Genomic DNA, 27,209 nt, shown 5'->3' with positions numbered 1-27,209 from the left:
AGACAAATTTTATAAATGTCCGTAGAAAAGTTCAGATACCCCAGCGCTTAGACTTTAACACATCCAAAGATGTCACAACTTGTAATGCTTCACCTTATGAGCTCTGAAGAAGGGGGCATGTCCCCCGAAATGAAATCCATCAACATAGTATGCAGCATTGGATACTTATGTTGCATTTACCTGTCTACAGAAATTTGCTCCCAGTCTGCTTACCTTTTCCCCACCAGAATCAGTTGTTTTTACCATCTTCTCTCCTAGCAAGCATGATGACCTCCCTCTCCTCTCTGCTTTGGCACAGGCTCCCAATCCCGACTGCCCTGACCACGATCAGTTACCACTTTTTCACCCTGATGATGATCACCCTCTGCTATTCTTTCCATCCTCCCCAATGCATGTTTTATGTACTCTCTGCTTGGATCCCTGATCAGCTGCCACTCTTCTCTCATTCCTGTCCCTGATCAGATCCCTCTCTGTCTCCTTTATCCTTGGTTTACCGTGAGCTTATTTCCCATTTGTACATGCTTGCCTGCCTTTCCTTCTTGAGCAATAATCATCTCTATCACCTGTCCTTGTTCCCCTTCTCCTTAGTCCATGATCAGTTCCCACTGTATCTACTTTTCCAAGGTCCCACAGTTAGCTACATTTGTTTTCTTATCTACAATCCCCCTAAATAATATTTTTTTTTTACTCTGCTACCTCTACCCCCCCCCCCACACACACACACACACACACACACACACACACACTCCCCCACCGCAATCAGCTGCAATTGTGCCTCTTCATTCTTCCTCCCATAGTCCCAATCAGCTTCCATTTTACTTCTTCCCTCGCGGTAGGTTTCTGATCCCACCTTTCTCTCACTCTGCCTCCCAACCAGCTTCCCTTCTGTCTCTCCCCACAATCAAGGCATAGTCTGCCTCCTGATGAGAATCTTTTGCTCTTTCAACACAGAACTGTGTGTATTAGCTACAAACGAGATGCCACACTTCACAAAACATTATGTATCTAGGTAAACAAATTTCCTGACTGAGCTGCAATACAGTACATATTGTTGTGGTGTGAATCACTAACGGGCCCCCACACTATCCAGCCTAATTTACCCTGTTCATGAATGGGCACGCATTTTTTAGTCCTATACCGATTCCAGTAAATATTGTCTTATATAGATTTGTATAGAACGAGCATTCTTGTGCACATAAGGAACAGTTTTGTGGCAAATACAGTAGCTGGTTCCTGTGATAAAAGTACACCGAATTAATGGGAATCTGGTTCAGTCAGCATGGGAAAACAAGTGGTACTGAGAATAGCAACTGTTCATTTTTTGGGTTTCTTTTTTTCCCCTTACAGCATTTTAAAAAAATGAAGGGTAATATGACTGCTGTGGGTCTCAAATCTTCATTTAACACAATTGTGTTCTAGAGCCAGCAGAATTCTCTGTACAGAGTAACTAGTTTTCTTTAGGAAGCTATAGATTTGCCATTATAACTTTATCTAACATTATCTCTTGCACAGATGTCTCTATTGTTGCTAAATCATGGTAGCAATGTGAATGCACTCAGCAGGACATCAGAAACCCCTCTACACATAATGGTGAAGAGAGACCGATTTGATTGTGCTATGGTTCTCTTAACTCATGGAGCCGATCCCAACTCCAAGGGAGAGCATGGAAATACCCCTCTGCACCTTGCGATGAAGGTAAAGCATTCTCAGTTCTATTGCTTTAGGATAGTAGTATGATTCTTATTCAGTATTGAAATTGGATTCAGACTCATTTACAGCACTTACTTTTTTTTCTTAATATACTTTTTACACTGGCATACATACATTTGCTAATTGTTTATATTCTTGTTCTTTTGTCAGTAGTTAATTAGGTATATTACCACTTGCAGTAGCAATGTTCACTTGTCTTTGAATTCTATTGTATTTTTTGGTTTATTGGCTGCTACCCACTGCTGCATCTTTAGTTTTAAGATCGAGTTCTTTAAAATAGAAAAAAAATAAAGTATAGCAAAGGTGCCAAAGCAATCTCAGCTGTAATCCAATCCTTTCTTAACCTAACTTGTCAAGAGCAAGGTCCTCCTAACTCTCTTGCCTTGAATTATATTGCAACTGTTCTTTCTCTATTTTTATAGTAAAGCATTGCTAAAGCTGTTTGCGCTATACAAATTATGTGTGATATTAGGAATAATTAGTTTTGAAACACACACAGAGTTTCTATGGATATGTAAAGGTTAGCATATGGTTACACCTCTTTAGTATCTTGTGTGTTGTATGCCTGAAAGCCATTAATCCATTTAGGACCTGAACACAGGCATATATCCATTTTCACTATACAGTGCAGGCCAGTAATTAAAAAGACAGGCATGGCTGAAGTTGCTGGTTTATACTTTAATGGAGCAGTAAATTATGCTCTCTGTAATAAATAATAAACTGTGTGTATGTATGTATGTATGTATGTGGGCAGCACAGTGGCTAAATGGTTAGCACTTCCGCCTGGCAGTACTAGGGTCGTTGGTTCGAATTCCGACCACAGCACCACCTGCCTGGATTTTGCATGTTCTCCCTGTGACTGCGTGGGTTTCCTCCGGGTACTCCGGTTTCCTCCCACTATCCAAAGACATGCTGGTAGGGGAATTGGATCCTGTCTAAATTGGCCCTAATATATGTATGAATGTGAGTTAGGGACTTTAGATTGTATGCTCCTTGAGGGTTAGGGACTGATGTGAATGTACAATATATATGTATGTAAAGCGCTGCGTAAACTGACGGCGCTATATATGTACCTGAAATAAATAAATAAATGTATGCGTATAAATATGTGTGTCTGTGTGTGTATATATGTGTGTGTGTGTATATATATATATATATATGTGTGTGTATGTATATATGTATAAGAGCAACTATATCATAAACCGTACACAATAAATTCAAAATCGGTGTCCAAATGAACAGATACTAAAATCAATCACAAAAAAATTAATACCCTATATTTTGACACTTAAAAGTAACACTTTCACCCTTGAAAGCCCAAAATTAAATAATAAATCCTCTTCGTGTCAGTGAATCTTCGTGTCAGTGAAGTTTTTCAGTGTAATAATCCCAAAATATGGTCCATTTCCACCGTATACCTCCAAAAAATAAAATAAAAACTAGATAGTGTATTATCTTCAATTATCCAATGGTCAAAACCATATATACATAAATAACCAGTATGTGAGAAATTGTGAAAACACGTGAAATAGTGAAGCACTATGTGAACATTTCTATATGAACACTTCTTCGTGAACACTCCATGAACACTTCTATGTGGCTAGAGCGAATACTCTTACCCTAAATAAGTAATCAAAGGCCTTTTAAGAGAATGATCCAATGAGCCAAAAATCTTCCAAGATTATCCCACAAACGCTATACAAAATTCTGGGTTATCCCATATTTCCAAGCATGATATAACACGTCCCAGGGCCATCCATGGGCAATCACTCATAGAGAAAGAAAGGACCATATAGTGTAGTATTTCAAGTAAAAATTGATCCAGGCTTTAATAAATATACTTAAATCAGAATAACATTATTCTCAGAAGCTGCTCGAGAGATCATGTTATGGGAATACATGCGTTCTTAATGTCATTACTTATTTAGAGTAAGAGTATTCACTCTAGCCACATAGAAGTGTTTACGGAATGTTCACGGAGAAGTGTTCATATAGAAATGTTCACATAGTGCTTCACTATTTCACGTGTTTTCACAAATTCTCACATATTGGTTATTTATGTATATATGGTTTTGACCATTGGATAATTGAGGATAATACACTATCTAGTTTTTATTTTATTTTTTGGAGGTATACGGTGGAAATGGACCATATTTTGGTATTATTACACTGAAGAAAAACTTGGGAAGATTCACTGACACTAAGAGGATTTATTATTTAATTTATATCATAAACCCATTACGCTCATAAAACAAAAATAAAGTAAATTATTCCATAATGCCCATCTGTTTCAGTTTCAGTTTTTTAACACAAAACGTCCTCAAGCAGACCATGCACTTGCCACCACCAACTACATTAAAATTATCCCATCGGAGAGATTCACCTCTGTTTGTTCTGAGAACATCTGTTCTGGCAACAGCTGTCGAAGAAAGGATTTCTCTCACTGTGTATTTTTCCTCTTATTTCCTGTTTTGTCTGCAGAACAAAAAGTACATGGAAATCTCAAAAAGAAACAAAAAAAGGAATCTGTGTTATAATCTGTCCCTAATCAATCTAAAACTGAAATAGAACGTTTTTGCTGTAGAGAATTATCGATTTCTAATATTGTCCTACCAGTTAAGACCACTTGGTGGCACTGCTGGTCTTCTGGGGATCTTTTTTCTTTTTTATTATTATTATTATTATTATTATTATAGGTTCTTGTATAGCACCATCAATTTAGGCAGTGCTTTACATATATATATATATATATATATATATATAGCACATTCACATCAGTCCCTAACCCTCAAGGGGCATACAATCTAATGTCCCTAAACTTACAGTCATACATATACATACTAGGGCCACTTTAGACAGGAGCCAAAGTGTGGGAGGAAACCCACACAGACAAAGGGAGAATATGCAAACTCCAGGCAGGTGGTGCCGTGGTTGGGATTCAAACCAATGAACCTATTACCGTCAGGCGGAAGTGCTAACCATTTAGCCACTGGGCTGCCCATTATTTATGAACTGTAATATAGGGAGGATGGTGTTGTATGTGTTATGGGAGGTGATGTTTTCCTGTATTTCAGATCGATGCAATCACAAGTTAATATTATCAGTTTTCAATAGATTTGGCCTTTATTGTAACACTGTTAGTAGATATTAAAGGAAATCTGTGCTTAAAGACATATATAGGCTGATCCAAGGGCATTTATAGTTTACCTATAGTCCTATGAATTCTTTATAGTTGGCCTTTCACTCTTAGAGTCTGTCCTGTATCATGTTTGGCCTCACCCTGAGAAGTTATTTTCTCCCTCAGAGCATTTTGCTCAGCAATATCCTGTCAAGGAGAGCTTCATACATATTGGAAGTCCCTGTAGTGGACCCTGCCATCTCTTGCCCTAACAAGATTTTTACTGTCTCTGTAGAGGATAATCCTGTGTTCTAGGTCCCAGTGGATAAAAGGTTACAGACCCTCTTTAAGGTTTTTTTTCTGTTTTTACAGACCCTACCATGCAGCCTGTGGTTGCTTTTATAGCAGTTTGCCAGACCATTCTCGACTCAGTACTTGGCCCAATATCCTGGTTCCATCTTTATGGATCCTTCCATACATCGACAATTAGAGCTTTTACCTGTGGCAACATGGTACTGCATGAATGCTCCGCTCGTTCTTCAGTATGTGCCTTTTTTCCAACCATGTGCAAAGGATTCTTTAGATTAAATGCTGGTCTGCTGAACTCCCATGCATTTTTAGAGCACTTGCCGTTTAACCCTTTCGCTGCCAGATTTTTTTTGCGATTTTTTTTTTGTTTTTTTGCACACGTTTTAAAAAAATTTCAGGCCTGAAGATTGCATAAACCTCAAAACATATATTTTCTGAAAGGAAACACAGAAATAGGGCCCATCCCCTCATGAACATTAAAACAAATATTACACTTTGGTATTAATATTCCACAGTAATTAGATAATGAGGTAAAGCTGACATTAAAGTAATCTCATCATGCAGGAGCCTCCAAGAGGACTTGCCAACAGACAAACAATAGGTGAAGCAATTAAAGGATAAGTTCACCTTTGGGAACATGTTACATGTTCCACCAGTTTTTAGGGTGGAACATGTAACATGTTCCCATAGCCGCAGCCACCTCCCACTGCCCCCCCTTTCTGGAGAAATTTCCCTGTACTATCTGTCAGATTTTAAAACAGCGTGGCCATGCGGGGCTCCACCTACACAGTTGCATTATTCATTCATGGACTTCCATGAATAAATGAACTGCAAGTCCCAACAGCCTTAGTGGCTGTCGGCTTGGAGTTTTTAATGAACTACCGTGGTGCTGTGAAGCGCCGTGGTAGTTCATTTAAGCTTCCTGTCAGAATATCTGCTTGCTCGTACATCCTGTACGACAAGCAGATATTCTGACAGGCCTGCTGGAGACCTACATGGTATCAGCAATCTAGTGATCGCCGGTGCAATGCTTTACAGGTTGTAGACAACAAAATATGCATTTATTATTTTTGTCTAAAACTGTGATCTTATACTTTAGCTTCATTAACAATGGGAATGCACTCCTAGGAGGAACACAATGGGAGAAGGTAGTAAACACATAACACCTTAATAAACGGATTATAGCAAGAGTCCTGAGCATGAGGTTGTTTTGCTGATTATATCAACATCTTCTTAGAGTCTCTGGGTCTAGGAAGGAGACAGAGACCCCAAATCTGTATCTTGATCCTCCAGTTCTTAGAATTTGTGTGTTTTGGGGAGAGATGGACTTGAATCTGAAGTAAGCTACTCCAAAGGTACCCCCCCAGGCACACACCAAAGAATAGAGCCCCCTCAGATGCTAGGGCCATGGTCCGTATGCAATAGGCTAACCTGCAGCCCCCCCCAAAAGCCCCTGCCCTGATGGGTCTGACACAGGAGCATTGCCACTTCAAGGGTTCTATTTGAACCTACAGAATAAGAGTTCAGCTCATTCCATATCTAAAACCCCTTAATCTGTTCCTGTGGATTCAAATGTTTTGCATAGATTAGCCAGGTCAGTCATTCCCACATTCTGGGGGATTTTCTGGCTTCATTTGAAATCCAGTATACTAACTTGTACATTCTCATCTGTCCCCCTTATCTCTGTTTTTTTGTGCTTGAGTAGGATTGCCAGTTTTTCATCTTTTGTTTGGTCTGATTATGCCCCCGGGTTCCCCCCAAAGGTGCTTGCCCCAGTCTTAGTTCTGTTCCGTTTTTAGAGGATACACAGTGTGTTACCTAATATGATCAGTCCTCCCTCCTCCTGTCTACCATGTCCTTGGTGGTAAAAACACATTTACAAATTACAAGAGTTTTTGTGTGCTTTCAGAAAGCGCATCAAACCCGCTGGATATAATAGAGGCTTAGTGCAGCTAACCCGCAGGTGCACTGCACTGCACCTACAGATTAGTGTGAAAGCAGGCTAATAGTTGTTAACCCTTTTGTAAGTGCTAATGTGCCCATTGCAAAAGCACACTGTATGTGTTGCTAATAATACTAACGTTTTTTCCTTCCTCCAGCTTCTGCTGGCATCACTTTCCAAGCTGCTGGAAAAGGTCCCAGGCAAAGATCAGTTGGTATCACACTGCTTGGAACAGAAGCTGGTGCTACAGAGGAAGCGACGACTTAGGCGGCTCCTGCCCTCTCCGCAGCGGCCAGCTTCCTCCGCTACCAGCCCCGGCTTGATGCACAATGATTCTCTGGAATGGTGGGTCAGCTAGCCCAGATCATGATCAAGAGGTTGCTGACCCTGGACATGCACTTACCTGGTTTGAGGTTGAGGGCTACAAGGGCCACATGTTAAGCACCCCTGGTCTAAAGGATAGGGTTTCTTTTCTTTTCTGTTAAGGCTCACTCTAATGTTTTTTGTGCGGCTTTTTAGCATCAGGCATCTGTTTCTCAGAATTGCAATGCTGCCACCTGGTCTTCTGTTCACACTTTTGTTGAGTTTTACCAGGTGAATGTTCAGGACTTTCTTGATGCCATTTTCCAGTGTGAGGTGCTAAAGGCTGCTCTCTCTGAATCTGTTGACCTTTCTTAACTGTTTTTTAACAAGGAATTATTGGCTTTTGTTTGCTCTGGTCCTGTGCTCCAGGAAATGGAGCATGATCCTATTTTTTCAGTCAGAAATAGAGGTAAAATCTTCAAATGAGAACACTTGTTTCTTTGACAACCGTGTAAAAGAGGATTTCCCTGTCTTTGGAGAGACCTTCTCTTACTTCGTGCTGTGTTGCCAGACCAGAAGTTAAGAATAATTGCAAAAAGGAGTAAAAACACCTATTGTACTTACTGCACGTAGATCTCTTGCGCTGGTTTATCTTTGTTTTTTTTTCTTTGCAAGAAGTTAAGAATAAATTCCCCAATAGGACTCGTGATTTGTGAGTTTTACTATTCCCTACACTTGTCTGTGCCACTAATATCCAAGTATTCAGATCAGCAGTTTTAACTTTTCATCTAATTTCATTGGCTACTTGCTTGTTGCAGATAATTAAAGGCAGAAACATTCCAGGCAATTTCCATTTCCTGAAAGAAGTCAACTATGGAAGATTGTATTTCTTTCAGCTCGGATTTCCTTTAACATTTAATAATATTGTATGTTGTAAATCATATTTTTATTGTGACTGAGTAGCATTGTATAGGTCATGGATCAATGTTTTTATGTGCATCTATATTCTTCCTGCAGAAGGATCACCTGGAGCTGATTAAAGCTCTCATAGTTTTCGGGGCCAATGTGGAGCAGCCAAACGACTTTGGGGAGACACCAGGACTCCTGGCAGCCCGGTCCAGCAAAGGTGTTAAACCTCACATTCTGAAGTGGTAGTTTCCCTCTGGAAGGAAATGAGTGGAAGGAAGAATGCTCCTGGAGCATGTTTAACATACACCTTTCTTTATATTTTGTTATATATTTGTCAGCCTTTGCTTAACATACACACAGGTCATTGCAAATAGAATATCATAATCCTATACCTGTATATGGTATTATATAATAATGTTTCTTTAAGTATGACAAGGAAAGTAATAATGCAAAAGTGAATTGTGAAAAATAGTAAAACACAGATGAAAGGGGCAAAGTAAAATAAATAAATAAATATATATACACAGTATCTCACAGAAGTGAGTACACCCCTCACGTTTTTGTAAATATTGTATTTTGTCTTTTCATGTGACAACACTGAAGAAATGACACTTTGCTACAATGTAAAGTACTGAGTGTACAGCTTGTATAACAGTGTAAATTTGCTGTCCAGTCTAAATAACTCAACACACAGCCATTAATGTCTAAACCTCTGGCAACAAAAGTGAGTACACCCCAAAGTGAAAATGTCAATATTTTGTGTGGCTACCATTATTTTCTAGCACTCCCTTAAGCCTCTTGGGTATGGAGTTCCCCAGAGCTACACAGGTTGTCACTGGAGTCCTCTTCCACTCCTTCATGACGACATCACGGAGCTGGTGGATGTTAGAGACCTTGTGCTCCTCCACCTTCCATTTGATGATGCCCCACAGATGCTCAGTAGGGTTTATGTCTGGAGACATGCTTCGCCAGTCCATCACCTTTACCCTCAGCTTCTTTAGCAAGGCAGTGGTCGTCTTGGAGGTGTGTTTGGGGTCGTTACCATGTTGGAATACTGCCCTGCGGCCCAGTCTCTGAAGGGAGGGGATCATGCTCTGCTTCAGTATGTCACAGTACATGTTGGCATTCATGGTTCCCTCAATGAACTGTAGCTCCCCAGTGCCAGCAGCTCTAATGCAGCTCCAAACCATGACACTCCCACCACCATGCTTGACTGTAGGCAAGACAAACTTGTATTTATACTCACCTGGTTGCCAGCACACACGCTTGACACCATCTGAACCAAATAAATATATATATATATATATATATATATATATATATATATATATATATATATATATATATATATATATAATGATTGGTGGCTTCCCACTACTTGAAATGTTATAATTGATCTACAAAATAATGTGCCTTATTTGAAATGCATACAGTATGAGTGGAGTAGTTGCCAAGAGCAGCTTTATAGATGTGGCAAAACTCTCAGCATTTATAGTTCCATTTAAAAACTAGTGGCAATGTTGGGGTTTTTTTGTTTTTTCTTTTAAATAAAAGGCCCATAGGGGTTGATTTACTAAAATTGGAGAGTGCAAAATCTGGTGTAGCTGTGCATGGTAGCCAATCGGCTTCTAACTTCAGCTTCTTCAATTAAGCTTTCACAAAAAGACTGGAAGCTGATTGGTTTCTATGTAGAGCTGCACCACATTTTGCACTCTCCAGTTTAAGTAAATCAACCCCATTGTGTCTTGTTTGCACAAGGTATGCCAGTACACGGGATTCAGTTTTACATTGTTCAGTTCAGTGTTAGCGCTACAGCTGAATTAAACTGCTTCTATTTTGCTAATTCATCCTCCAGCAAATGATGCCTGTTTTTTCCCCTCCCCCTTTAAAGGATCTAATCGCAAGGTGCTGCTTGACATGCTTTATAACGTAGGAGCACAGCGCTGTTTTCCCCCTGATACCCAGCTTCCTTCAGGTGCCTCCTGCTCCATAGCAGCGCAACCCATGGACGCAAGTAGCGGCATAGGTAATCTGCCCTTCCTCCTGCAAACAAGATATTCTCTACTTCATCTCATTTTTGGAGCTCTTTATGGACAATAATAAGAAATATGGTAAAAGTTGAATGATAAAATTTGATTGATGGTTATAGGCTTTTTTTTTATAATGCCCTGAGCTCCAAAAGAGTGAATGAAGTCCCAGCTAGATTCTTATTTTTTTCACTTTTCCTTGTGCAAAGCCTTCCGTTTTCTGTGTAAATTTCCACAGCTCCTTTTTTTTCTCCAGGTGTCACCCTATTTTCTTCAGTCTGAAATATTGGAATCATTTCTTTTCTTGCGCTCACATTCCTTCTTATTTCTGTGATCTGTGTGCGAAGAAGTGTGTATGTATATGAGGTTTGATGCAATGATTAACTATTTTGCTTAAAGGTGAATTTTAACCAAGTCTTTGTCAACATTTTGGATAGAGCGTGTAAGGGCTAAAACTCCCATTGAAGAGTTTTTCCCTCAGGAAGGGAACATGACAGTTGTCCTTTGGAAAAAGTATCCCCATTGGCAGGTTACATCTCTTTTTCTGTTCTGATGACTTCTCAGACTATTAGAATTGCCCTCACGTTTTTTGTCTAATTACAGTGTAACCAGGACAAAAAATTAAAGTGAATCTTTGGAACAGAAGCTCAGCTTTAAGAACCTGACAAATCTTATAGCCCTTCCATTTTCTGCTGAAACAAAAAAAAAATAAACTTTTTTGCCAGAGTTCCTCTTTGAGGTGTCTATATACCAGCCATTGTTGGTTGTGTTATGCATGCATAAAGGAAATATAGTTTTGCAATTTATTTCTTTGTTATGTTGAGGACCAAAATATAGGTTTAAAAAGTAACTTTTTTGCCAAGTAAATATAAAGTGTTACATATACATATGTCATATTTACATTTCCAGCAGAAAGAGCTCTGCCCTTTTTTATGTTTACCTGGCTAGTTTTAGCTGCTTTGATAAAGAAAGATTGTTTACAGATTGTAATAGCTCAGGCTCACATTTATACATATACATACAGTATAGTGACTCATCCTCCCTTTCTTCCTGCCCCATGAAGACTGCTGTATAGAGATTTAATTACATAGTTAGTTTGGCTGAAAAAAGGCAAAAGTCCATCCAGTTCAACCATTAAAAAAAGTTATAATCCTACACCCACAGTTGATCCAGAGGATTCCATAAGAATTAGAGAGTCTTAAACAAAATAGATTATGCTGTACTGTCTTTTCAGAAAATCCATAGTGCTCTGTGACACCAATTTCATGTGTGCCCACTGTGCTAAATGTTAGGTTTCAGGTGAAAAAGGTTTTTTGTTTTTTTTAATTAAGGGTTAGATTTAAGGGTTAATACTATGGGCTGGAGGAAGTGTTGGGGCTTGGATGAGGGAGGTGTTAAATGTAAGCTCCAAGGAGCAGGGCCCTCCTAACCCTCTTGTATTGAACTGTATTGTTGCTTTATCATCTCCCATTATATTGTAAAGCGCTGAGCAAACTGTTGGTGCTGTATAATAATAATAATAATAATGTTAGAACTAGTCTAAAGATCTGGAACTGGTATTGCAGGATCTCTTTTTTTTAACACTTGTTTTTGATTTGAAAGCCCCTTGTTAAGAACCCACAGGTGCCCAGTTCTTGGTGCTTAAAAACCATCTTTTATTCATTTTTATTTTAATTTAATTATATTTAATTAAAGAACTGTTCAGATGTGCCTGCTCCATTGAATAGTACAGGTATAAGATTGTTTATAGATACACATACTGGACCTAATTTATCACAGAGTTTGAAAAGAGAACTATTCTTTCTGCTGTTGGATAGCAACAAGATTCTTGCTAATATTTTTGTAGCAGGAGGTTTGACTTTGTTCTATGAATATCAAAAGCAGTCCTTTATTCAGATACGTTTATAATTTATGACTAAATTGATTAAAAACTAACAAATTAAACATTGTGACTCCTTGTCCCATGAGAGGACAATGAAGTACAAAAGGGCCACACTCAAGTATCGGCATGAGAAACCAAAAATTCCCCCCACTTCACTCTACTGCTGTGCAGGAAATCCAAGCATTGTGTCACACATTGCTGTCAAAAAGCAAATTGATTTTGGCATTCTATCAATTAAATGTGTATTTTTATCTGTGTGGCTAACATTGCTGTCCAGCTAGTGATCCCCAGTAGCATACAATTCTCCATGCTTTTAGTTGCAGTCACTGATGTGAACATTCTCCATCCATATCCTTTAGTACCCAGCACCCCTTGAGAGGCTTGACCATCAATTTTAATAGACTGATCTAGACTAGTCTTAACTGGCTCTCAATAAAATTTTATGAAAGGAGTGTTTGAGTTTGAATGAATGTGTGCGCCCCTTCTGCTTTCTTCCTGTTTGTTGCTAAAATAGCTCTTGACCTTTGTAAATGTATTTGTTTTAGATGGTGTTTTCTTTATTGTCTTATAACTTTACCATGAAATAAACTAACTTGTAATTCTTACCCAGGATTCCAGGATATGATCTATGTGTCCACTGCACTAGGCAGCATACTGGCATCACGTGACACTGTGGATTTCATGGAAGATGGTCTAAGAGTGTAAGTCATCCAACAACTTTATAATATCCTGCAGAATCCAGGGTCTTATGTTAAAAGAAAAAAAAAAAGGGAACACAGAGATGTTACCAACAGATGCTTACTGTTTGCTTGCACTGGAAAATGTGTCAAGAACAACTTGGTGGTGTGGACAGCTCTTCAATTTTTTTCCCTTCAATTTTCATACCTACAAACCAGCATTCCCTAGAGAATAAACTATATAAAGTTCTCTTAGTTTATAAAAGAAGCTATGGCATTTTTCGAAGACAGTAAAACGAGCTCTGCAGTCACTTTTGCAGCAGTTGTATTCTTATTCTGGGTTACAATCGTGCGCAATGTCCCTTTGTGTCTTTCAGTCAGTTGACTGCGCTTATACTTATCAGACGGCATTTTCCCAGAAACTGTATATGCCTTCATAACCTTTGATACTGTACCTCGCAGCACCTTGCCAAATAAACTGGCAACGTCAGTCACAGAGCTAAGAGGGCACCAACAATTTACCCTCTTTTGAAGCTCAGTAAGCTCTGACATGACTCTATTAGCCGCAGCGCACGCAGTGAATGACAAAAGTAAGGCTTCCCACCTGTTAGGTTTCTCATCACATGGCAGAAGCAAAGAATGTTACATCACTTTCGCTTTCAACATGAAACATGTCATCACTTTCACACCTGCAAATCGTAGTATTCTATGATCTTTTAATTGTTATAATGTACTATAGACTAAAGGAATCAGAAATCTACAGACAAGTATGTGTGGTCAGTAGCTTGAATTTTTTTTTAAATAACAAAGATATCATACTTGCCTGCTCTGTGCAATGGTTTTTCACAGAGCGGCCCTGAACCTTCTCTTCTGGATTCCTCCGATAGCAATTTTTGCTCTTCTTCTCCTAGTGCCTCCATAGCAAGCTGCTTGATATGGGGCACTGATGTGGGCTCAATCTTGAGCTGAGCTGTGTCCATCTATAGACACATACAGCATGGTTTGGCACCCCTCCCTCCACTCCCTCCTCACATTTAACTAACAGTAGCAGGAGCTAATGGCTCCCGCTGCTGCCAAGTCTCCTATGAGAAGGGACAGAAAGGAGAAGGGCTGCTGCAGACGAGCACAGCACAAGATCAAAACCGGGCTCAGGTAAATGTTTAAGGGGGTGAGGCTTGGGAGAGAAACTGCAGAGAATGCATTAAGGTAAAAAAAATGTTTGCCTCTATAACAACTTTAATAAGGCAGCTCCAAATGTTGAGTTTCTGGCATTATGGTATGCTATGCATGTTGTAATTGACCAGCTTTATGGCAGAGCTCTTAACTTGACTTTTCTTTCCTGCAGACATAACAGGCTCCTGTGCTTGGATGGAGGTGGCATCCGTGGACTGGTTCTCATTCAGTTGCTTATTGCCATAGAGAAGATTGCAGGGCGACCCATCCGGGAACTCTTTGACTGGGTCTCTGGTACCAGCACAGGAGGTATTTTGGCACTGGCCATAGTGCATGGTAAGTTATAGTATAACTTCAGCTAAACAGGGAAGCATGCAGAAAGAAAAAAAAAACACACACACACTTACACACACACACTTATTTTGATTCCACAATTCTATTTTGTGTCTTGAAAGGAAAATCCATGGAATACCTCCGTTGTTTATATTTCCGCATGAAGAATGAAGTTTTCTGTGGTACACGCCCATATGAGTCTGCCCCACTGGAGGAGTTTCTTAAAAAAGAATTTGGAGAACAAACAAAGATGACAGATGTGACGCACCCTAAGTGAGTTTTCCAGTTTATTATATGCTATGCTTTTACTGTATATGTCTGCTGTTCTCTTGTTTATTTCCTGATTTCTTCAATAAGGGCCTGTTCACCCCAGAATCGCACAGGAACACTGTACACTTTCCTGTGTGTTCCCCTGCAGTGCGATTTTCCAGCCCATTCATTTGAATGGACTAAGATTGCACTGAATTGCACAAAAAGTAGCGCATGCACAACTCTTGAAAAATGCACCACACTACATTACCTGGTATTCTGGTATCTTCGGATCTGGTGCACGCAAATTCACTGCGTTAACTATCTGCTTTTGGGGTACTATTAACACGGTTTTGACACCTGCAGTATATCGCAAAAGCAGCACGTTTTGAATGCAGTGTGTGAAGAGTACACACACGGAATGCGCCTTTCCCGCACCACGTTCTGGTGTGAAGCGACCCTAAAAGAAATGATTAGTGATGACCCTTTAATCCCTCCTGTATTAAATTGTGTTCTAATTGTACTCTCTGCCCTGATGTTGTAAAGCACTTCGTAAACTGTGGATGCTACATAAATCGTGTATAATAATATTAATAATAATTATGTACATATAGTATGTTCTTTAATAGGAGCAAATGTGAACTGTTGCTGTAAAAAAAAAAGATGTAGTCTTTTATTCAGCCAGCAGGTGGAAATCTCTTCTTTTTTTTTTTTTCATTTCGCTCTTTATTTTCCACATGTAAATAAAGCTTGTTAATAGATTTAGATGGGTGAAGGTGAAGTTTCAATACAGAACTGGTAGACGAAAAAGATCAGTGACTCATCCCATATCAGACAGCTTACTAGGAAGGTTTAGTGAAAGAAAATTGTGTCTGAAAGTTACTTCTGTTGTGCTATCTCTTTAGTTACTTATAGCGCTTTGTAAATAGTTTTCATGTTTTTTAACAAACTTTTAAAACAATATAACCTTAAAATATAACAATGCTGCATGTTTTTCTTGCAGTGAAAGTAAGTTCAATAAAGTAAAGAAACAGTGTTTTCCCTTCAGTGGCCCTCCAGCTGTTGCCAAACTACAAGTCCTATCATGCTTCTGCCTTTGGGAACCATGCTTGTAACTGTCAGCGTCTTGCAGTTCCTCATGGGACTTGTAGTTCCACAACAGCTGGAGGGTCACAGGTTGGGCACCCATTTAAACCTTCTGAGTATGCCCAGGAGTTGGTGCACAGATAATGTAAATGAGCGTTACACAGTTAGGTTTATACGTTGGAAATTAAAATCATCGCTGACACACTATGAAGCATTTGTGCAATGGTCCAGGTACCTTTTTTTTTTTTTAATTGTTGTACCCCAAAAATTGTGAAGAATAATAAATTATCAAGTACATAATAAGGTATGTGGTTTCAATATACATTTAAATTCTTTTTCTGCAATAATAACCCTCAGCATTGGTGTCAGTCACTGTAATAATAACCACCAACAATGGTGCAATGGCCACAATAATAAACCCCAATATTGGTGTCAGAAACTGCAGTAATGCCTCCAGCATTGGTGTCAGTAGCTGCAGTAATAACAGTCACATTGGTGTTTAGTGGCAGTGTATTTCAAACCCCTGCATTGATGGTCAGTTGCAATGCTCTTAACCCCCTCCCAGCATTGATGGTCAGTTGCAATGCTGTTAACCCCCACCCCACACTGGTTGTCAGTGGCAGATTTACCAGATCACATGCTCCAGCAAAGCTCACCCTAATTACTGCAGGCCGGGAGATCAATCTACCTGACGGTGCTGGCTTCATTTTAGTGTCAGATGCGGAAACACAGAAAGTACCCCAATAGCCGCCATCCCACTGCTACTGTGCAAAATACTCCACCGGTGGATGGACCCTGCCCAGAATGTAGTGGGATGCACAGAAAGCTGGCTGGCTGCACTCCTTGTGCACCAGAGTCATGGACAAGACTACACTTGTTCACATTATTAAAACAATTAATTAATTAAAACAAACCTAATTAATGTATAGCCTGCTGGTCATAGTACAGCTTGGGATGGCCTAGCAGCAGGAAAAACCTCAGATGATAGACTACAGTAAAGTGTAAGTGATGTAGATGCCTTGCTTTTAGATTTAGAGTACACAAACACGATTGCTTTAATGTACTGTTCATGATTCTCTGCAGGGTCATGGTAACTAGTGCAATGTCAGATAGACATCCAGCTGAATTGCATCTGTTCCGAAACTATGTTCCACCCGAAACTGGCCGAGATCCAACATTCAAGAGTGTTGCCTCTTTCCGTCCTGTGACAATGCCAGAAGGTAATTGCGCAAATAAGTCTGTTGCATCATTTTTTTTTTTTTAATATTGAAATAAATTTCCACCTTGCTCTGTAACAAAACTGTAAGGCCTAGTTTACACTTGCAGTCAGGAGGCAATAAAAATAGGTGGCTGCGCAAAGGCAGGTAGGGATGTGACCAAAACCAAACCCCCTGTAAATGGGGCCACTCCACAACCGCCCTGCAACCTCATACAATGAATATGGATGTGGCATGGTGGTGCAGACTTTACAGGGTTAAAACGTACAATGAGGAAGCAACATACTGCCTCCCAGGTGCCTGTCAAATTCATCCTCAGGTCATCACAGAGGACAAGGGGGCACTCTTTACATCTAGAGGAAAAGAGATTTAATCTCCAACTACGGAAAGGTTTCTTCATAGTAAGAAATGTGACATGGACTCCCTCAAGAGTTGGTTCTGGCCAGCTCTGTAGATTGCTTTAAAAAGGCCTGCATTCTTTCCTAGATACACAGAATATAACTGGATACTAACATTTATAGGTAAAGTTGAACCAGGGAATATCCGATTGCCTCTCGAGGGATCAGGAAGGAATTTTTTTCCCCTGCAGGAGCAAATTGGATCATGCTTTGCTGGGGTTTTTTTGCCATCCTCTGGATCAACTGTGGATATAGGATTATAACTTTTTTTTTTTTTTTTGTTGGTTGAACTGGAAGGACTTTTGTCTTTTTTCAGCCAGACTATGTAACTAAAAAAGTCCCCCTGCAAGGTAATGACATAATGTGCTAGTATGCACTGCATACTTGCACGTTATGAAAGACGTACCTTAAAATGAAGCCCTCCAGCAGTCACTGCTGACAGGGCTCCATTTTCACCTGGTCTTCCTTCCAGGTTTGTGGGCTCTGGTCGTTTGAATAGCCGAGTCATGATGACATCACTCTCGCGCATGCGCATGGGAGTCACGATCAAGGCACAGTGCTCTGGATTGACGGCATACTCGGTACAAGATATAAGTGACCATGCAGTGTTTACTACTTTTTACCACTTTAAGGGAAAAGCACTCACCAGATAGTATTGACCACTTATCCTACCATTAAGTTGGTCAAAATTTGCATTTTATCTTAATCTCTGTACTTTTTTTTTTTTTTTTTTTTTCCTCCTCCTCCTCCTCTATGGTGCAGGCTCTCCTTTCAGTAGTAACTTACGAAAAATAAGGGAGAAGGGGCTCATATAGCATAAAACCATTTAAAACTTTATTAAAAACCTGTATAAACAGAACTCTCATTCCCCCATCCTATTTCTTCCAGTGTATTTTCAGAAAATTTAATTATCATACAAGGTTACAAGATAGAATTTCAGAGCCCCCCCCCTCCACACTTTATGCTCTTAAAATATTCCTTTAGGAACATGCCATAAACAAACACACTCACTCAGGTTGAATTGGATGAACCAGTGTACTGTATTTATTCAACCTCACCAACTATGTAACTATGAACAAAGGATCGCTTGCTCTCACAGGGAGTGATCATTCTTTTCAAAGGGAGAAAAGTTTCACGGTCCCTGCGTGAATCTTTTTACAGTCCCCAAGGCAAATAAAGATGTTCATCCCATTTTGGATCTCAAAGCACTGAACAAGTTTCACGTGCAAAAGTTCCTCATGGAATCTGTCTGGTCAATGTCCCTTCTCTTCATGTGGAGACTTCTGGCATTCTCTACATATCCCAGTTTTCCAGCCTCACCAACGGTTTCTGCATTTTGTGGGGGAGTACCAATATCTTTAGTTTGTAGCTCTGCTATTTGGCCTGTTTGCCAAGGTTTTGACTGCAGTCTTGTGTCTGCTGCGTACCCAGGGTATTCCACTCGTGGGCTCTCATGGGGGTTGTGGGGAAGATGTCTGGTTCCTTTTGAGGTGATACCTTTTGCCTAGTTTCAGTCAGCTGAATGTCTTGGTAACGTGGGCAGAAGAAAACAGTGGCTGAAATCCCAGATGGAACAGAGTTTGGAATTTGGAACTCGGAACTAGGAATTCCAAATTCCAAGTTCTTCATTCAGAATTTCAAACTCGCAACTCTGAATTTGGTATTCAAATTCTAGAATTTGGAACTTGAAATTCTGGGTTTGGAACTCGCAATTGACAACTTGAAATGCTGAATTTGCAGTTTTAAACTCAGAATTCTGAATTTAGAACTTGCAATTTTGGAGTTTGGTATTTAAAATTTGGAATTTGGAACTCAGAATTTGGAACACAGAATTTGGAACTTGCAAGGTTTCAAAGTTGGCTGCTCTTGCCTGTAAGGAACCATTCCTGGTCATTCATCTTGAGAATGTAAATTTGGAACGTGGAACTCAGAACACAGAACTTGGAATTTTGTAAATCGGAATTCATCAGCTTATTTCTCAGGCTTATGTCTTAAATGCAAGTTCTGCCATTTTCTGTAATACCTCATTCTACCAGGAGTGTTGTTGCTTTCTGGGCTATACAAGCGCAGGCTTCCGTAGCTCAAGCTGCTACTTAGTAAAAGTGTGAACCAAGGCCCACGTTCTACCAGGTGTATGTTCAGACCTCTGCAGACATGACCTTTGGTTGGAGGGTCTTGCAGGCATGAGGGTCTCATCTGTTTTGGTTTGGTTCTTTGGGATCTGTTGGCTTGTTGCCATGTTCCCCTTTCCTCCTATTCAGTGCTTTGGGACATTCCTTGTGTAATGGTTATGAAAAAGCCCTGTGTCTAGTGATGTTTGGGGAAAAATTGGATTTTTGGTTTACCTGTAAAATCCTTTTCTTGCAGTACATCACAGAACAAGAAGAACCCACATCCTATATTTTTTCATAGCTAGCAACAAAACTAAAGCTGCGCTGAGATGGGAGGGGTTATACCTTTTCTAGATGTACTCCAAGAAAAATATTTTATAGGTAAACCAAAAATCCCATTTTTTCATTCTTCAGGCTAAGAACATTTTTAGCTAGTACAGGAAATGCCTGTTGATCTTGCCATAAATGCAGTGTCCTTGTCATGTCTTGTGAGAAGAACTAAAAAAAACAATCTTATCTTTCTTGTGTAAACTGCTAATCCTGTGACCTCCATGTAATGAAAATGAATACAAGCAGACATTTTTGAAGTCCAATCTATGTGGCAAACTGGAGCTGTGACCGTAGCCACCTAGGAAGCGTGTTATTCACGGGATTATTGGGCGAAAATAAAGGCACAAAGCCCAAAAAATAAACTTAATACAGCCACTGCATCTAAGGACTAGTGAGCTGCAATATATTTTTTGTTTATTTGGGTTTGGCTACATTTTAACTTAAAAAGCTGTGCAAAGGGATGAATTACAAATTTGTATCAAGATTTGTGATTGATCGTTAAATCATTCTGTGAAGACCTTTGTTCTTTGCATCCTTATTTTTACTTACCACCTGCAGATGAAGAGGTTGAAGGAGACAAGAGTTTAGAGTTGTCCTGGCAAGGTATGACTAAAGTGTTTCAGTAGCCCCACTCTAATGTTACCCTGTTTAGTCATATGCCAGAGATGGATTGTTTTCTAATGCCACTTTAGATGTAGACAATTTCAGCTCATTTCCACTAAGTGGCTTCCATTTCTCAGACATTTTATTTAGATTATTACATTGTAGTGCAGTTCCTGCTTAATTTGATTTGTATTCAAATAGCCCATGTACTGATGATTCTATGGCTGTCTCTATCTGCCTTTATGCCACTCATTCTTTTTTTGTATGCCTCCTTCTCCTTCTTTCTTCCTCTGCTATTCTGCACACAGAGCAGCTAGTGTGGCGTGCAGCTCGTTCCAGTGGTGCCGCTCCAACATATTTTCGCCCTATGGGCCGTTTCTTGGATGGTGGGCTGCTTTCAAATAATCCCACCCTAGATGCCATGGCAGAGATCCATGACTACAATAAGTGCATGAAGCGTCAGGTGAGAATGTCTTTCTACTAGACAAAGACTTCATTCAGAGTTTTATTCACTTGGCTTACTGCATCAAGCATTGTGACATGCTAATTACATCCAGTCGGGCTTGTTTTGGCTGTTGAGAAATATGTATAATTTTGTGGTGTGAGATAATGAATCAGGTTTTACTATATTATATGTGGCTTCTTGGCTTTGTATCCAGGAAATGCTGCAAAAGGGGAATCTTTCATGTTCTATCCTTTTTAAAATATAAATAAAACATTAACAAGCAAAATTTCCCTTCTCTCTTCTTTACAGGGTCATGGTGAACAAGTTAGGAAATTAGGCATGGTGGTTTCATTGGGCACTGGAAAACCCCCCCAAATTCAGGTCAGCTCTGTTGATGTGTTCCGACCATCTAACCCATGGGAGATTATGAAGACTGTGGTCGGAGCAAGAGAACTAGGCAAGATGGTGGTGGATTGTGTATGTATCAATCAAGCAGTGCCTTTCTGTTGTATTTGATCTTCACTCTTGGAAACATAAATATTAAAATGCTTTACATATGGGTATACTCACAGTTTATCTATAGCAACTAATCAGATTAGATAGTGCAGTCAGATCAATGTAGTATGGTATCTGTTTAGTTGCTGTGGTTTACTGCATTGCTTGGTTTGTTCATTAAGTGAAACTGACATGGTCTGAAACAGGGGTCTCCAAACTTTCTAAGCAAAGGGTCAGTTTACTGTCCTTCAGGCTTTACAGGGGGCCAGACTATGGCCAGTGGGAGTAGAAAATGCCCCGGCATCAGTGCCCCATCATTGGTTTTAACAGGATGAATAGTGCTCCATTGTTGATATCAATGAGAGGAATAGTGCTCCACTGATGGTGTCAGTAGGGGGACTGGTGCCCTAAAATTGGTATCAATTGGTGGAATAGTGCCCAAGGGCCAGGTAAAGGCATGGAAAGGGCCAAATCCAGCCAATGGGCCGCAGTTTGGAGACCTCTGGTGTAAAAGATAAGCAACAAAGATAATAGTGCTAAAATGAAAGCACTTCTGTTTTGTGACAACACCCCATTTTTGAGCCATTCGAGTCTTAGACCCAGGCCACACAAAGAGACTTGACTTTTTCAAGGGATTCGTGCCAAGAGGGTGTAGGGTTTCATTTTGGCTTGGAGAAAAGTAAAAGTGGTTCTAAAGATATGAGTTTTTTTACATTAATGCATTCTCTTCATTAAGGTAAAAAACCTTCTGTGTGCAGATCCCCCAGCTCCCCCCCTTATACATACCCGATCTCGATCTAGTGTGGTTGGGGCCAAGCCACGTCATGTGTGTCATTTAACATACACAGCTTGGCTCAGGATCGAACCAGCACGAGTGCCCCCATAGTAGGTGGCTTGCCAGAGGGCACTCAGAAGGGGAGAGGAGCCAGGAGTGCCAAGGGGGGGGGGGGATCCCAGAAGAGGAGGATGGGGGCTTCTCTGTGCAAAACCATTGCACAGAGCAGGTAAGTATGACATGTTTATTATTTTAAAAAAATAAATCTTTGGAACCACTGTAGGGCTCTATTCAAAGCCTCAGCTGAAGATCTAACGGACTCCAAAGTGACACAATAATTGTTTAACAAAGATACTTGCAAGCAATACAATGTGCCTATACTCTAGCACTGCTGTTTCTTTAGGGCCAGTGTTGGTCAATATGATAAATATAGATGAACTTAAGTACATGCCTTGATATGTCCAGAGGGCCGCACAATATCTTAGTTTTTGTAATATCACAATTGTTATAATGATATTAAAGTTATTAAAACAAGTGTTCTCCCCTTTTTGGGCAAACCAGTGCTCTTCTGATGGCGTAGCCACTGGGGCTCAGTGTGCAACCACTCTGCAGTCTATGTGTTGGGCATCAGGGTGTTTGGCAGTTTTTTGGTATATGGGAACTAAACATATTGTTATACTAAAATGAGAGCACTGTTAAGAAAAAATCCATTGCTTTAGACATCTGTTCTTTTTATAATCAAACACATCAATTGCATCAACTACTAATTTGTTTCCTGTTGTTCTGGCAGTGTACAGATTCTGATGGTCCAGCTGTGAATAGAGCCCGAGCATGGTGTGAAATGATAGATGTTCATTATTTCAGGTGAGCATCCTGTAGGCTGTGTATTACTTTTTGAAACATTACTCAGATTTTAGATTTTGACTCCTTAGAACTCTCTCTCAAACAACTGCTCCGGCAGCAGCAGTGTTCTGGCAGCAGCATGATAGACTCCTCTTCTTTTGGATATAGAGAGATTGGTTGTACTACATCTCTGCCATTAGGGAGAAGCCTTGTATTTTTTCAATGAATACAAGGCTGTCTTATTCACCAAGGTCATCTGCCTCCCTCTCCAGTTTGGCCAATCAGAGGAAGCTTTGTATTCATTGATAAAAATGCATGACTTTTTCTAAATGGTGGCGATATGGTAAGGGCGAGTCTCTGTATATTCAGCAGTAGAGGGGAAGTCTATTGTGCTGCTGGAAGACAGCACTGCTTATTGTACACCGCTCAAAAAATTAAAGGAACACTTTGAAAACACATAGTTACATAGTTAGTCTGGCTGAAAAAAGACAAAAGTCCATCCAGTTCAACTATTAAAAAAAAAAAAAAAAAAAAAGTTATAATCCTATACCCACAGTTGATCCAGAGGAAGGCAAAAAAACAAAGCATGGTCCAATTTGTTCCTGCAGGGAAAAAAAGAGGCAATCAAATATTCCCTGGATTAACTTTACCTATGAATGTTAGTATCCAGTTATATTCTGTGTATCTAAGAAATAATCCAGGCCTTTTTTAAAGCAATCCACTGAGCTGTCCAGAACCAACTCTAACACATCAGATCTCAATGGGGAAAATATCATGCTGGATATATATACTGATATGGACTGGGTAATGTGTTAGGAATGTAAGGATGCCCCATCTTTGATGGAAATGAAAATTATCAACCTACAGAGGACTGAATTCAAAGACACCCTGAAAACTGAAAAAATGTTGCAGCAGACTAGTTTTGGCCATTTTGCTGAAATTTCATTGCAGTAACTCAAAATGGTACTAAGTAATTTGTATGGTCCCCATGTACTTGTATGCATGCCTGACAATGTCGGGGCAGGCTCCTAATGAGATGATGAATGGTGTCCTGGGGTATTTCCTCCTAGATCTGCACCAGGGCATCATTGAGCTCCTGGACAGTCTGAAGTGCAACCTGGCAGCTTCATATGGACTGAAACATGATATCCCAGAGGTGTTCTATTGGATTTAGATCAGGAAAGCATGGGGGCCTTTCAGTGGTATCAATTCCTTCATCCTCCAGGAACTGCCTGCATACTCTCACCACATGAGGCCGGGCATTGTTGTGCACCAGGAGGAACCCAGAACCCACTGCACCAGCGTAGAGTCTGACAATGGGTCCAAGGATTTCATCCCGATACCTAATGGTAGTCAGGGTGCCATTGTCTAGCCTGTAGAGGTCTGTGCGTCCCTCCATGGACATGCCTCCCAGACCATCACTGACCCTCCCCCAAAACATGCTGAACGATGTTACAGACAGCATAACGTTCTTAACGGCTTCTCCAGACCCTTTCACGTCTCTCACATGTGCTCAAGGTAAACCTGCTCTCATCTGTGAAAGCACAGGGTGCCAGTGGCGGACCTGCCAGTTCTGGTGTTCAGTGGCAAATGCCAATCTAGCTCTATGGTGCCGGGCAGTGAGCACAGGGCCCACTAGAGGATGTCGGGCCCTCAGGCCACCCTCATGAAGTCTTTCTGATTGTTTGATCAGAGACATTCACACCAGTGGCCTGCTGGATGTCATTTTGTAGGGCTCTGTCAGTGCTCATCCTCTTCCTCCTTGCACAAAGGAGCAGATACCGGTCCTGCTGATAAGTTAAGAACCTTCTACAGTGCTGTCCAGCTCTCCTAGAGTAACTGCCTGTTTCCTGGAATCTTCTCCATGCTCTTGAGACTGTGCTTGAGACTGACCTTGCAATGGCACGTATTGATGTGCCATCCTGGAGGAGTTGGACTGCCTGTGCAATCTCTGTAGGGTCCAGGTACCGCCTCATGCTACCGGTAGTGACACTGACCCTAGCCAAATGTAAAACTGGTGAAAACAGTCAGAAAAGATGAATGGGGAAAAAAATGTCAGCGGTCTCCACCTGTAAAACCATTCCTGTTTTGGGGGTCGTCTCATTGTTGCCCATCTAGTGCACCTGTTGTTAATTTTATTAACACCAAAGCAGCTGAAACTGATTACAAACCCCCTCTGCTACTTAACTGACCAGATCAATATCCCAGGAGTTTAATTGACTTGATAGTATAGTCTGATTAAAAAGTGCTCCTTTTTTTTGAGCAGTGCATGTAGCACAAGTTACTAATTTGTATTACACATTAATTTGGTCCAAGCGGGCCTAATCAGATTATCTAAAGTGCTAGAAAACATGGAATTCTAGGGAGACAACCCATGCTCTCTGCCAGCCTAGCACAGACAGTGTATTATTGGTAGGATTACCAGGTGAAAAGAAGCCTGAAAAAAAGAAAACTAATTCAGCCACCACCTTTAAAAAAAATATGTAAACCCTCATCTTGTAAAACAACCCATTTAGTTTAAAATAGAAATGAAAGGCAAAACATTTGTGTTTACATATAAAAACATTATAAATACCTTTTTTTCCCCTCTTTATGTATTCGTTTTTTAAATAAATGATCACATACCTTGCATAAGAAACTCAGGGAGGAGAAACTGCAGCACTGTAATCTTCCCAGTGAATGGCTGTTTAGGGGGGAAAACCTGTCTGCATAAGTCTGATCACTGGAGCAGCGCAGCGAGAGAACTGACCACGCTGTGCTCTCCTGCCTGGTGTGGTCAGTTTTTAATAGGAAAGCAGAGGGACTGGCAGGAACACAAGGGATTTCACACAAAGGAAGCTATACAAAGTAAACAGGATACTTTTCATACAAGTACATAGTACAGCAGTCACACAGGAATATGAAATGTTGGGTGAAAGCATTTTCTAGGGAAACTTAAATCATCATATAAACTGATTTTCCTTCCCACACAGCTAGTAGTGTATAGTCCGATATACTTTATATCTCCTTAACAACTACAAAACCACTATTTTCTCAATTTAATTATTTTTTTCAAAACAGATTAAGCCCACACCTGCAAACAGATGTGATGCTGGATGAAGTTAGTGATGCAGTGTTAGTTAACATGCTGTGGGACACTCAAATCTATATCTACCAGCAAAGGGAAGAAATTCAGAAACTGGTCAGACTATTACTTGAACCTTGACTACAACATCTGGAAACACAATTGAAGGTATGTGTAGGCACAGCAAGGTGGTTTACTTACTTGTAAAAATCTTATATGTGAGTCTTATATAAGAGTCTTTTAGGTTTACATAAAATTCAGCATAGTGTCTGCTTAAAGTGGTCTTAAAGGCTGAAGTTTTTTTTAACCCCCCCCCCCCCCAGCCCTCCTAATACTTACCTGGGCCCTCTCTCGATCCAGCCATGTGCACGGGAGTCTCAGCTGTCCCAGGCTCTCTCTCCTCATTGGCTGAGACACAGCAGTGGGAGTCATTGGCTCCCATTAATGTCAATCACAGCCAGTGAGCCGATGAGGAGAGGGCGGGGCCAAGCCACCGTTCTATTTGTCCTATGGATGCATAGAGCAGGGCTCGGGAGCAACCATGCACCAGTGCCCCCATAGCAAGCCGCTTGCCATTGAGGGTACTAGTCAAGGGGGAGGCGCACTTGCAGAGGACCCAAAAAGAGGATTGGGCCTGCTGTGCAAAACTATTTCACAGAGCAGGTAAGTATGACAAGTTTGTTTTTTGTTTTGTTTTAAAGGTAAGCTTTATTATCACTTTAAAATAAGCCATGTTACAGTACTGTAATCCAGTAAAAAATATACATATGTAGCTTACTTTACTTGATTGTGTGTCAAGACAATAACACCCCCACTTTCAGGATGGTGGCATGCTCAGTTTTTTCCTTAAGTGTGTTCAATCTGAGCCAGATACATGCTGCCTCTGAACAGATATGAGAGCAATTTTGAAATACAAGGATAATCTGAGTCTATGCCTGGCCTATGCTCAAGCCTTTTCAATTCAGCAGTCACAAGGCCGGAAGAGTGGAGCAGTACCACACTACAGGATTAAAGCCAAAATCAGACCGCAACAAAAACTATTTTTAATATAGTAGGGGAAAACTAGAACCGCTGTCAGGTTTTATTGCTGTCTTGATTCTTGACAACCATTTACCGCAAACATTATTGTTGTCTTGACAACCATTCACCTTACTTCTTTTCCTGGTGTCACAACGTTAAAATATAAGATGAAATCTCTCTCGCAGTATCT

At 40.3% G+C, this 27,209-nt stretch overlaps 1 protein-coding gene across 2 annotated transcripts in view; it reads left to right on the top strand.

The window, feature by feature from the left end:
* PLA2G6 (phospholipase A2 group VI) overlaps nucleotides 1-27,209 on the top strand; it is a 95,650-nt gene that overhangs the window by 47,723 nt on the left and 20,718 nt on the right. The window contains exons 7-17 of one of the 2 annotated variants that reach the window (XM_089674258.1): nucleotides 1,513-1,695; nucleotides 8,400-8,508; nucleotides 10,183-10,317; nucleotides 12,811-12,901; nucleotides 14,223-14,386; nucleotides 14,506-14,656; nucleotides 16,802-16,938; nucleotides 20,686-20,840; nucleotides 21,132-21,299; nucleotides 22,883-22,956; nucleotides 25,996-26,167. In XM_089674258.1, the coding sequence (XP_089530384.1) occupies nucleotides 1,513-1,695; nucleotides 8,400-8,508; nucleotides 10,183-10,317; nucleotides 12,811-12,901; nucleotides 14,223-14,386; nucleotides 14,506-14,656; nucleotides 16,802-16,938; nucleotides 20,686-20,840; nucleotides 21,132-21,299; nucleotides 22,883-22,956; nucleotides 25,996-26,140 (1,512 nt within the window). In that variant the 3' untranslated portion in view covers nucleotides 26,141-26,167. The remainder of the gene's footprint in view (nucleotides 1-1,512; nucleotides 1,696-8,399; nucleotides 8,509-10,182; nucleotides 10,318-12,810; nucleotides 12,902-14,222; nucleotides 14,387-14,505; nucleotides 14,657-16,801; nucleotides 16,939-20,685; nucleotides 20,841-21,131; nucleotides 21,300-22,882; nucleotides 22,957-25,995; nucleotides 26,168-27,209) is intronic. The other variant, XM_089674259.1, reaches the window with a different exon arrangement.

This window comes from Staurois parvus, unplaced genomic scaffold, assembly GCF_062004578.1.
Source record: "Staurois parvus isolate SC_StPar_1 unplaced genomic scaffold, SC_StPar_1.0 ptg000149l, whole genome shotgun sequence".
NCBI classification, from domain to species: Eukaryota; Metazoa; Chordata; class Amphibia; order Anura; family Ranidae; genus Staurois; species Staurois parvus.
The sequence above is the reverse complement of the archived record's forward strand: the minus strand, read 5'-3'. Positions and strand labels throughout refer to the sequence as shown.